General features: G+C 39.0%; 1 protein-coding gene across 1 annotated transcript in view; it reads right to left on the minus strand.

Annotated features, from left to right (window-relative positions):
• Window positions 1-12,985, minus strand: part of LOC142336419 (phosphatidylinositol 4-kinase beta-like) — a 98,898-nt gene that overhangs the window by 3,988 nt on the left and 81,925 nt on the right. Inside the window, exon 2 of the mRNA XM_075385248.1 lies at window positions 5,706-5,884. Within this exon, the coding sequence (XP_075241363.1) occupies window positions 5,706-5,870 (165 nt within the window). The 5' untranslated portion in view covers window positions 5,871-5,884. The remainder of the gene's footprint in view (window positions 1-5,705; window positions 5,885-12,985) is intronic.

Here is a 12,985-nt window from a genome sequence, read left to right on the forward strand (position 1 = left end):
ATGTATAAGAACATAATTTAATCAATGAACGAGATGCTAAACGATATGTCTCCACATAAAGACAGTGACGTCCCTAAAATATCACACCAAACGAGCACTTCTTAACAAAGTGTTGAAACAAACTCTGACACATTCATAAAAAATTCATAAAGACACTCACAAATTGTAATAAGAAGTGCTTGTTCTGTGCGTGGCACAGAATGTTCCCACATTCGTACTTGAAAGCATAATATATATCAAATCAATATATAATTCAACAGACAAAACAGGGAAAAAATATTTGAGTTTTCAGAGGAACCAAAAAAACCAGATAGATTAACTCTCAATTACGAAATACTTAGTTGAACTTAAATTAAGATAAATATCAAAAAATTTCTCATAAAAGGTGTTGTAATTAAACACGAACGCTTTAAACTTGAATTCAATTGCATTACACACAATTTTGATTGAGCTTCGTCAGTTTTTACCTGCAACCCTTTAAGAAGTTCAAATTTTTTAACATTCAAAAATCAAATTGATTACTTCTGAATCAAAGTTAACGCTTTTCATACTCTCTACTTTTCTCAACAAGAACGTTGTGGTCCATGACATTGGTAAATGCGGCTGTAGAAGTTCGTTTTAAAACAAAGAATTCATGTTTCTTCTAGATAACCAAAAACGAACCAAAAAACCATAAGGAAACAGCAGCTCTACGTCGCGTGTAAACGGTGAAACCCGTCTTCTTTCAGTTATTCCTAGCCATAACACTGTTTCAGAAAAGCAAAAACTTATTTTTAAAACAGTCATAATTATTTCCTTTATTTGGCTTACATTATTAACAAGACAGAATTGTCTCAATTTTGCTCAAGTTTTTCCTTGCAGCCTTCCCTGAACGCTGTTTAGGTAAAAATAAAGGAACAAAATAGAATGTAAAAGGCAAGACGAATTTAGGCAGTTGTAAAAACAAGCTGCAAAAGCAGCTTAAACGAATCAATCTAGTTTAGAAATTCAAACAAAGCAGGACAAGTAATGGAATACACTCCAAGAAAAAACAACAAAGAAAAAAATTCTAACTAACTGATTGATTTCATGACTACTGACGAGTACTGCTAACGATTAAGCAGATGTGGTTACAAAACTAAGAAAGAATTATTAAAATTACTATTTGAAACCTGTGGTTTAAAGTGATCGAAAAACAACTTAATACATAGATTGAGCTAAGAACCCTAAATTAACTGTCACGTGTATACAGCGAAATCCGTCTCATTTAAGGTCATTCCGAGCCATAACCTTTTGTTTCAGAATAGCAAAATAATGGAAACAAACAATTTTCAGATAATTAGAATTATTTCGTTTATGTGCCTTACATAATCAGCGGGTCAAAATTGGTCTCAATTTGATCCACAGTTTCCACGCAACATCCCCTAAACCTTGCCTTGGAAAAACGGAGGAATAGAATGTAGAAGTCAAAATGAATTCAGGCAATTGTATAAACAAGCGGCAAAAGCAGGTTAAAAGAATCAATGTAGTTGAGAAATTCATAAATATAGCAGGACAAGTCCTGGAATACAACTCAAGAAACGAAAAACAACAAAGACAATAGAAATAACTGATTGATTGCTGACTGATTAATTTTGTGACCACTGACGTGTTCTGCTAACGATAAAGCAGGCGGCCTTATATAACTGAGAAAGAAATATTGAAACATGTGGTTTTAAATTCATCAAAAAACAAATTAATTCACAGATTGAGCTAAGAGCCCCAATGACGCACACACACCAAATGGTGAAATAGTTATAACAAAATTCACTATGGAGAGTTAACAAGCTGGCTAAATGTGGCAAATGCGATTTGGCTTTCCAAAACAGGTGGCGTCTCACTTATTCCAAAACAGGCTAATTTTTAATGCTTCAAATGCAAATGAGACTAAATCAGGACAAAGTATCAATATACAATATGCGAGTTACATAAGAAAGAGCCCAGCTTTCTTCACATCTTGAGAGATGCTTTTCTATAAGACAACACTGAACTAAAAAGAAGTCCAAATAAGCAGTCCAAGTGCAGAATGAGTTCTTGTTGACTGGTGTTGTTAATTGTGCAGACGAAGTGCAGGCGGCTATCACAAAAACTTCCTCGCAGTTTCAGGTTTTTCAGGTTCGATATGAAATATCTTATTAAATTTCGATTTTTCAAAAACTTTTAACATTTACGAAAACAAGTTTTCCAAAAACAGCAAAACTCTTTTTTCCAAAAACAGCAAAAATTTCTCATTGTAGCGAAATTTTGGACGCAGAGAGCTTCAAATTGATACCACATACTCTAGCCTGTTTTTTTTTAAATATGGGAACAAAAAAATTTCATCTGATGAGGCCAGTTTAAAACCGTTAAAAAATTCTTAGCCTTCCGCAACTTCATTGTTCATATTTATTCATTGTTGTTTGACAGAAGTTATCGAATTTTATACACAGAACATAGTGGTATTCAGTTTAATAGTTTTTCTTCCATTTCCTGAACTGTTTTTATATAAGTAACTCAATTTATTAAACATGCGAGTTTCAACAATTGCAGCTCAAAGGGAGCCGCCAAAAGTGCAGCTAAAGTAGAATCGGGTGGCGACATGCATCAACAAAAATCAAATCCAGTTGACAAGTAAAAGCATAAACAAAATACTGGCTTTCCATAAAATCAAGAATTTCATTCAAAGTGCAATACTCAAGAGGCATCACAGAAAATTTTTAGCATTTTCTATGTCAACACTCGAGATTAACCCAATTAGATATTCTTTACAAACTCACGAGCGCAAATGTCCTAGTGTACATAAACTTGTATTAACCCCCCTCCAGACAACGTACAGATTTTTTTGCATTTAGTATTGTGCGCGGTATTAGAATCAACAACACAATAATTGTTGATTCAAATAATTGTTAATGTCCTGAACAATATCATCACTCCTATAAGGATAGTGAAAAACCACTTGATCAACATAACTGCTCTTCGAGTAGAAAAAAAAGCACCTGAGGTCAATCCTAAAAGTTTTGCATAAAAAGTCGCCCAGATTACTCTAAACTGACGGGTAGATAGTCGAGAACATTTGATCCAAAGGCCTAAAACTAAAGCCAACAAAAATCGAAAATTATCACTTTGTTAAAACACAGATTCGAAGTTCTGGACATTAATAAGTTTATCAAACAAAGATATATTTCAACAATTCAACTTCAAGCAACTCGCTGTCAGTGAACGAAATCGTATAATAAAGAAATAAGTTCCCAATTAAATACTCTCCCTTAAAAAGGGGTAGTCGGTAAACTCGGGGTAGCAAGTCCCTCTGATAGTATGGCATTGTATGAATCATCCAGCAGCGATTGGTTATTGTTGTTGTTGCTGTTGGGGATTTACAGCTGTGCTGAAGGGTCTAAAGTCCCAGTAATCAAATTAAAATAATGTCCAATAGTTTCTACAGTTTTGACAATCGCAGAACAATTGCCAAGTGCAAATATTTCGCTCAGAAAATTTCTTCTCGAAAAAATTCCACATTGTACGTAATATTCGGTTTTTCAGTCCAGATGGTTCCCTTAAGTTTATTAAATCTTCTAGGCGGTTTGCAATTCGACAGGTTTTAAAGGTGAATTCGCTGCGCGCTTTCTCTGTTCGAGTTTTCGTCATTTTGAAAATTTCGTTGTTCCTTGTTTCTTTCGTATGTACTTCTGGTAGCTCGATGCCGCTATTCTCTTCATTCAAAGCTTTTGAAACCAGCAACAGATCGTTAAGCTGGATAAACATTGGTAATGGCGATATGTTTAATAGTCGAAGCTGGCTTTTGTATTCTGTATCTTTATTTCCCGTTATCCATTTGACTACTTTTTTGAAACTTTTCCATAATTTGAATTTCAGTTCTTCCTGCAGTCAAGCACGTGAAACCATACAGCAATACGGGCAAAATTAAGGACTTATATAATCCCAATTTCACAAACGTGTTTAATTTAGTTGCAACATTCCGCTTAAGCATGTACAGAACTTTATTTGCATTCTTCATTCTTTCTTCAATATGTTTCCACGATACATCAGCCGCCACGTGAATACCAAGATCTTTGACAGTCGTGGATTTCGCCAAATCTTTTCCCATCAATTTGTACTGTTGGTCTCTACCTCTGAAATTCAGATACGCACACTTGTCTAGTGCCAGCTCCATTTTATTTTGGATTATCCAGTTCTCAATCCCATGTTGATCATCTTGGACTTCCCAGTAGCTTCTTTGTACAGCCAAAATTTTAAGATCATCAGCGAAGATAAAGGGCTCAGAAAACATCAGGACATCTGGAAGATCGTTAATAAATATACAGAACAGTATAGGGCCTAGGAGTGACCCCTGTGGTACCCCGCTTGTTATATCGAGTATCTTCGAACTGGTATTGTCCACACGCACATATTGTAGTCGATCACTCAAGTAGTCGATTAAAATTTCGAGCAAACATCCTCGAACTCCAATGTCAATCAATTTTTGAATTAACTCATAATGTGGTACTTTGTCAAAAGCTTTTGAGAAGCCAGTGTAGAAAGCAATAATCTCTGATTGAGGGATTCCTCTGATTGAGGATTGAGGTTACTGAGGAATTCCCATCCCAGCAGGCATAGGTTTCAAATTCCGCATGAGCACAAAATTGACAGCAGTTTCTATATGGTTAATAGCGTCTACGTAGCTCTCCTGACGTGTTTCGTTGAGTTTTGAGGCGAGCTTTTTCCATTGCATGCGACGACGACGAGGCGGCTCTCATAAACGCAAGATTAGCCGCGAAAAAAGCTATTGCGTTCGACCTCTACTATATACTCATATCAGAGCATCTCGATTTTTTCATGGCAGCTGTATGCTTTATTGACATCCGTTGAGCAAGATCTTGCTAGGGGATTCAAAATTTTGACATCAAAGCATATTTTCCAAATTTGTTCAACTAAATGCCGTTTGCTTTAATAGCAGTCTTTAATAAAAAACAATACGTCCCACCCCTATATGGTTTTTTTCACGAGAACACTCTTAATTGTGTTCATTCTTTTTCTTTTCTCATATTGTTTGTCTCAATTGACCTCAAAGGGGATCACTCGCGGCCATTCCCTGTAATCTTCCCCGCATGCTCAATATTTTTCCAATCATTCAATCCTTTTGACTCATTCAATCCAATCATTCAATTCTTTTGACGCAGCTCTAAAAGAGTTTTAGTGCCTTATCTTTAAAATTATATACGATGCAGTGATGTTTATGTTTCTCATGACGCAGCTCTAAAAAAGCTATAGTGCCTTGTCTTTAAAATTATATACGATGCAGTGATGTCTCATAGTGGGGGATCACTACTCATCCATTGTCCTACGCGGCTTAAGAGCAAAACCCCCTTTATTTCACTTCAGAAATGAGTAAGATAAAAAAACTAGATAATTTTTTTTAAATCATTCAATCTTAGCCATACGAAGTAGGGATTGATTCACAGAAGCACCTATTTAAACAAATAATAATGAAGTTATTAGCAAACTTTTTGACTTTTTTCAAAAAGCTTCTAAATTATTGCTTTTAAACCAGATGAGATCAGTTAAATCAGAATTTTATATATTTAATGAACAATACCTGTGCTATATCTATTGACCGGATTTATTGTATGCATTGAATAATAAAGCAAATTCTAATGCACAAATTGACGAGCAAATCCATTTTGCTTAATATGCAGTAAAAGCTCACATACTCGAATTTCATTGAGGCACGAGGTAGCAGTTGAACAGTTTATTTCATTTGGTCTAGAGGGGTCAAAGTTGGCAGCTTCAGGTACTTTGGGCTCTGCTGTGACAATTGGCTCTTGCTCGGGTACCGGACTAAGAAGAAAGCGACGGAAATTTGATATGTCTGCCATGAAGCATTATGAACCTTAAAATATTAGATAGAAAATCCAATTAGGAAAAACTAATTAAAATACAGAAAATTAGTACCAGTCGTAAGATTTATATAATCTATTTATTTGGCCTGGCGGAGTGGGACTTTAATAGTTATTATCACAGAGGCAACTATATAACATATAGGGTGACCGATTGTATTAATGCAAACAAGAAGGCCTTGCTTGTTCTATACGAGGCACAGAGCGAAAACATAAGATTTATCATATAAATATACCTGAAATGAGTTTGCAAAACGTTTCTTTTGGCACTAAACAATGATTTTAATCAAGATGCAACGAAAAAGAATGTTATTTAGCTGAACTTATCGAAAAAAAAACATGGAATAAATATTCGAGTTTTCAGAGGAAAATAAGAGAGTACCCTTTAATTACGAAAAATACTTGGTTACACTTAAATTCTTGATAAATATCAAAAATCAACTTTCCTCAAATGTTTTTTTACTGACGACTTTTACTACTCAACTACTTCAATAGATATGATGCTAGTTCTTTGCACACAGCAATCATTTCAGTTAAATACCCTTCAAGGAGACCGATTCAAGGAAAATTCGCTGCTATACCAGGCTTATTTTTGAGTCCCAACGCAAGACTCTGCAAAACATCTTTGTATTGTAGAAGACTGCAAAAAACCGAAACATTATAATTTGGCACGACATCATAAACAACACAATATCCCCACGCCGAAGTAACAACAACGCAACACCTCTAGAATTAATCAATTATCTGACCCTATACAAACTCCAAATTACAGCAGTTGTTTACGTCAGAAGGGAAGGTACACCTGACATATCTGAAGACCTAGTCAAGTCAGGTTTGCTTACTTAACTGGTCAACAGGGACCTACTCTCCGAGCGAAAACGACTCGATCCCGTCTATCAGTGGCAAGTCTCCCGTCTCAACACACCGGCAGAAATTGAACTTTCGCTCCTAACGACAGTTCTTTCCCACAGCAGCAACAACACCAACAGGTCGACTAATATTGAAACATCGCTCAAAAGCCAATAGAGAATCGAAGGAAAAGAAGGCCCAAAACAAGCGCCAGGAGCGTGAAACAGAATACTCTGTCTTACCAGAAGACAAAACAGAAACATCCAAAAACACCAAACCAAATAAAAAGGCCTAAGGTGACGCTATGTAATTTACAACCAACTGCACTGGCATTACCGAAAAAGCCATCTACGGCCTAATGGAATTATCCCAAAAGGTCCTTCTAATTTGCAAAGAACAGATGTAACTAATAACCTACTGTTCTGCGCCATCACTGACCACAAGTATGACATAAAAACATCAGACTACATATCACGTAATACCAACGAACGAACCAGACAAGGCTCCAACTCCAGCTTCAACATTCCCAAAACCAGACTCAAAAGGACCGACGATAACTTCTGGACACGAAACGGAACACTGCACAACATTCTGAGTAAACATATCAACTTAACAACGAAAGAAAACAGAAAAGCACGAATAACACAGCAATTTTCGAAATTCTTCGAAAAGTTCAACGAAGCCAATCTATGAATCTGGAGGATACATACTCACTTACTCACTAAGGACATAAAGGGTGAAAACCCATGGTATATCCCTAAAGACTTTGCTGCTGCTGCTGCCGCTGCTGCTGCTGCTGCTGCTGCTGCTGCTGCTGATGCTGCTGCTGCTGCTGCTGCTGCTGATGCTGCTGATGCTGCTGCCGCCGCTGCTGCTGCTGCTGCTGCTGCTGCTGCTGCTGCTGCTGCTGCTGCTGCTGCTGCTGCTGCTGCTGCTGCTGCTGCTGCTGCTGCTGCTGCTGCTGCTGCTGCTGCTGCTGCTGCTGCTGCTGCTGCTGCTGCTGCTGCTGCTGCTGCTGCTGCTGCTGCTGCTGCTGCTGCTGCTGCTGCTGCTGCTGCTGCTGCTGCTGCTGCTGCTGCTGCTGCTGCTGCTGCTGCTGCTGCTGCTGCTGCTGCTGCTGCTGCTGCTGCTGCTGCTGCTGCTGCTGCTGCTGCTGCTGCTGCTGCTGCTGCTGCTGCTGCTGCTGCTGCTGCTGCTGCTGCTGCTGCTGCTGCTGCTGCTGCTGCTGCTGCTGCTGCTGCTGCTGCTGCTGCTGCTGCTGCTGCTGCTGCTGCTGCTGCTGCTGCTGCTACTACTACTACTACTACTACTACTACTACTACTACTACTACTACTACTACTACTACTACTACTACTACTACTACTACTACTACTACTACTACTACTACTACTACTACTACTACTACTACTACTACTACTACTACTACTACTACTACTACTACTACTACTACTACTACTACTACTACTACTACTACTACTACTACTACTACTACTACTACTACTACTACTACTACTACTACTACTACTACTACTACTACTACTACTACTACTACTACTACTACTACTACTACTACTACTACTACTACTACTACTACTACTACTACTACTACTACTACTACTACTACTACTACTACTACTACTACTACTACTACTACTACTACTACTACTACTACTACTACTACTACTACTACTACTACTACTACTACTACTACTACTACTACTACTACTACTACTACTACTACTACTACTACTACTACTACTACTACTACTACTACTACTACTACTACTACTACTACTACTACTACTACTACTACTACTACTACTACTACTACTACTACTACTACTACTACTACTACTACTACTACTACTACTACTACTACTACTACTACTACTACTACTACTACTACTACTACTACTACTACTACTACTACTACTACTACTACTACTACTACTACTACTACTACTACTACTACTACTACTACTACTACTACTACTACTACTACTACTACTACTACTACTACTACTACTACTACTACTACTACTACTACTACTACTACTACTACTACTACTACTACTACTACTACTACTACTACTACTACTACTACTACTACTACTACTACTACTACTACTACTACTACTACTACTACTACTACTACTACTACTACTACTACTACTACTACTACTACTACTACTACTACTACTACTACTACTACTACTACTACTACTACTACTACTACTACTACTACTACTACTACTACTACTACTACTACTACTACTACTACTACTACTACTACTACTACTACTACTACTACTACTACTACTACTACTACTACTACTACTACTACTGTTTCAACACTTTAATTCCAAATATGAAATAAAGGCACGGTTGGCAACAAATACAAACAAAACAAGAAGAGTTATTTGTTTGGTTGTTCTGTGAAGTGCTGTGCGACGAAATTGTTGAAGGCATTCTTTGACCCGGTTGCTGCTTCTACTACTACTACTACTACTACTACTACTACTACTACTACTACTACTACTACTACTACTACTACTACTACTACTACTACTACTACTACTACTACTACTACTACTACTACTACTACTACTACTACTACTACTACTACTACTACTACTACTACTACTACTACTACTACTACTACTACTACTACTACTACTACTACTACTACTACTACTACTACTACTACTACTACTACTACTACTACTACTACTACTACTACTACTACTACTACTACTACTACTACTACTACTACTACTACTACTACTACTACTACTACTACTACTACTACTACTACTACTACTACTACTACTACTACTACTACTACTACTACTACTACTACTACTACTACTACTACTACTACTACTGTTTCAACACTTTAATTCCAAATATGAAATAAAGGCACGGTTGGCAACAAATACAAACAAAACAAGAAGAGTTATTTGTTTGGTTGTTCTGTGAAGTGCTGTGCGACGAAATTGTTGAAGGCATTCTTTGACCCGGTTGCTGCTTTCTCCTGCAATCTGGTGAACGATACTTTGTTTCGTACACAGTCTCCTTCGATTTGACTCATCCACGTTTTCCGTTGCCCCCCAGGAGCGCGTCTAGCATGGACGTATTGATCGGGCGGGTCCCAATCGAAGGCACTGCGGGCTAATCTTCCTGGTTCCATTCTCTGGATGTGCCCGTACCATTTTATCCGTTTGAGCATGACCATCGTGGACAGTTGGGGCATTCGTGATCTTGACATAATTTCTTCGTTCGTTGCTTTCTCCAGATATGACACACGTAGAATTCTCCAAAGACAGCCACAGTGGAAACTCTCAAGTTTTCTCTCCATTAATTTCGAAAGAGTCCAAGTCTCTGAGCTGTACAGCACGGCTGATAAAACGAGTGCTTTGTACAAATTGCACTTGAGGTGCACGCTGAGCTGCTTGCTCTTCCAGAGATTTTGGAAGTTAGCAAACCGTTGTCTACCTTCTGCAAGTTTGCAATTGACTTCCTGCAGGTCTCCATGCTTGAGGCTGACATATGATCCGAGATACTTGAACGCTTCTATGTTTTCAAACTCGTTTCCGAGAACATCTTGTACTTTGCAGGAAAACACGCGTGTGGCAGCTGCTTTAGGTTTGCCACAGTATCTCGATTGGTGAACTTTCCGGCCATTGACTGTTTTGAACTTTCTTTCACACTTGTCACAGGTAAGGCTCGCCTCTAGTTGCTCGAACTTTGACTTGTCGACGACATTCTTTGACAAACCGGCTTTGCAGAATCTTGTTTGGTGCACTTTGCGTCCGGTAACTGTACTGAATTGCCGCTGACAATTCTGACATCTTAAAGACTCTTGGTCAGCCACCACTGACCGACTCTCATTTTCTAGCGACTCTGAATCTGCTACCGCAGATTGTTGTTGTGAAGCTACCAACGCTGGCTTAGCCACCGCTAAGCTTTTCAATCTTAGCTTCCGGCCATCTTGTGTTTCGAACCAGCCCGCTTTCTTTTTCGTTCCCAGCAGCACCTCCGTGCTGATGGTTAGTCGTGACTGGCTAGATGTCTCTGCCAGGAGTCCTAGTTTGCCTTTATGTGTTCCAGTGAGTATCTCAACGTTCTGTTGGATACTAGGCACTGCAACAACATTTGGGCTGTCGCATTTTACGCCCACATTCTTTGTTTTGGCCACATTAATCTTCAGACCAGCGGCTTCCGCAAGGGCCTCGATTCGATGTAGGTTTTCTTGCACCTCACTGTCTGAGACCCCCACGAGAGCAACATCATCAGCAAAATCTAAGTCAGCCACCAATCTCCCAATGTCTAATCCTCCATGCACCGAGTTAGCCAAAATGTAGTTGATGACAAGGCCGAATAGGTTTGGGGACCACACATCACCCTGCCTAACGCCCGTTCTGACATCAAATAAGCGTCGGTAATTGTGGTTTTCCCTCTTCTGATCCTCACATTCGTCAGACATCCTCTGTATCTCTCTGCAAACAGAATGTGATCCAGCATCTTTTTTCGACAACTCGGATCGGGAGGGTTGTAGGTGTACCGATGCACTTGTCGATGCTGGAACCATGTACCACCTACGAGCAATTTGTGTGAAGTGCAAAATGATAACAACTTTTCCGAATCTCGTCTCCTGCACTCCCAGAATATCCAACTTGTATTGCGCCAGATCCATTTTCAAAGCCTCTAAATTTCCGGCTTGGGTCAGTGTTCTGACGTTTAAAGTTGCAATTCTGAGTTGATTCCTCGGGAGATTCTTAGCACCCCTTACCCCGGACTCGGGGCCATGGTTGAATGTACTCATTGCTTTGGTGTTTGAAGGCTGAGATACGACTAGTTGCGCCACAAACTAGAAGACCAGTGCCTCGTTAGCTCGACCATGTGAGCGGAAAGCCGCAGCACATGACCTACCCCCAGGGGACACCACGTGGAGGTGAGGTTGGATTTTGTCCCCCACTACTACTACTACTACTACTAATACTACTACTACTACTACTACTACTACTACTACTACTGCTACTACTACTACTACTACTACTACTACTACTACTACTACTACTACTACTACTACTACTACTACTACTACTACTACTACTACTACTACTACTACTACTACTACTACTACTACTACTACTACTACTACTACTACTACTACTACTACTACTACTACTACTACTACTACTACTACTACTACTACTACTACTACTACTACTACTACTACTACTACTACTACTACTACTACTACTACTACTACTACTACTACTACTACTACTACTACTACTACTACTACTACTACTACTACTACTACTACTACTACTACTACTACTACTACTACTACTACTACTACTACTACTACTACTACTACTACTACTACTACTACTACTACTACTACTACTACTACTCTTACTACTACTACTACTACTACTACTACTACTACTACTACTACTACTACTACTACTACTACTACTACTACTACTACTACTCTTACTACTACTACTACTACTACTACTACTACTACTACTACTGTTTCAACACTTTAATTCCAAATATGAAATAAAGGCACGGTTGGCAACAAATACAAATACAAATACAAATACAAACAAAACAAGAAGAGTTATTTGTTTGGTTATTCTGTGAAGTGCTGTACGACGAAATTGTTGAAGGCATTCTTTGACCCGGTTGCTGCTTTCTCCTGCAATCTGGTGAACGATACTTTGTTTCGTACACAGTCTCCTTCGATTTGACTCATCCACGTTTTCCGTTGCCCCCCAGGAGCGCGTCTGGCATGGGCGTATTGATCGGGCGGGTCCCAATCGAAGGCACTGCGGGCTAATCTTCCTGGTTCCATTCTCTGGATGTGACCGTACCATTTTATCCGTTTGAGCATGATCATCGTGGATAGTTGGGGCATTCGCGATCTTGACATAATTTCATCGTTCGTTGCTTTCTCCAGATATGACACACGTAGAATTCTCCGAAGACAACCACAGTGGAAACTCTCAAGTTTTCTCTCCATTAATTTCGAAAGAGTCCAAGTCTCTGAGCTGTACAGCACGGCTGATAAAACGAGTGCTTTGTACAAATTGCACTTGAGGTGCACGCTGAGCTGCTTGCTCTTCCAGAGATTTTGGAAGTTAGCAAACCGTTGTCTACCTTCTGCAAGTTTGCAATTGACTTCCTGGAGGTCTCCATGCTTGAGGCTGACATATGATCCGAGATACTT

Source organism: Convolutriloba macropyga, chromosome 3 (assembly GCF_964194025.1).
Source record: "Convolutriloba macropyga chromosome 3, txConMacr16.3, whole genome shotgun sequence".
In the NCBI taxonomy this organism is placed as follows: Eukaryota; Metazoa; Xenacoelomorpha; order Acoela; family Convolutidae; genus Convolutriloba; species Convolutriloba macropyga.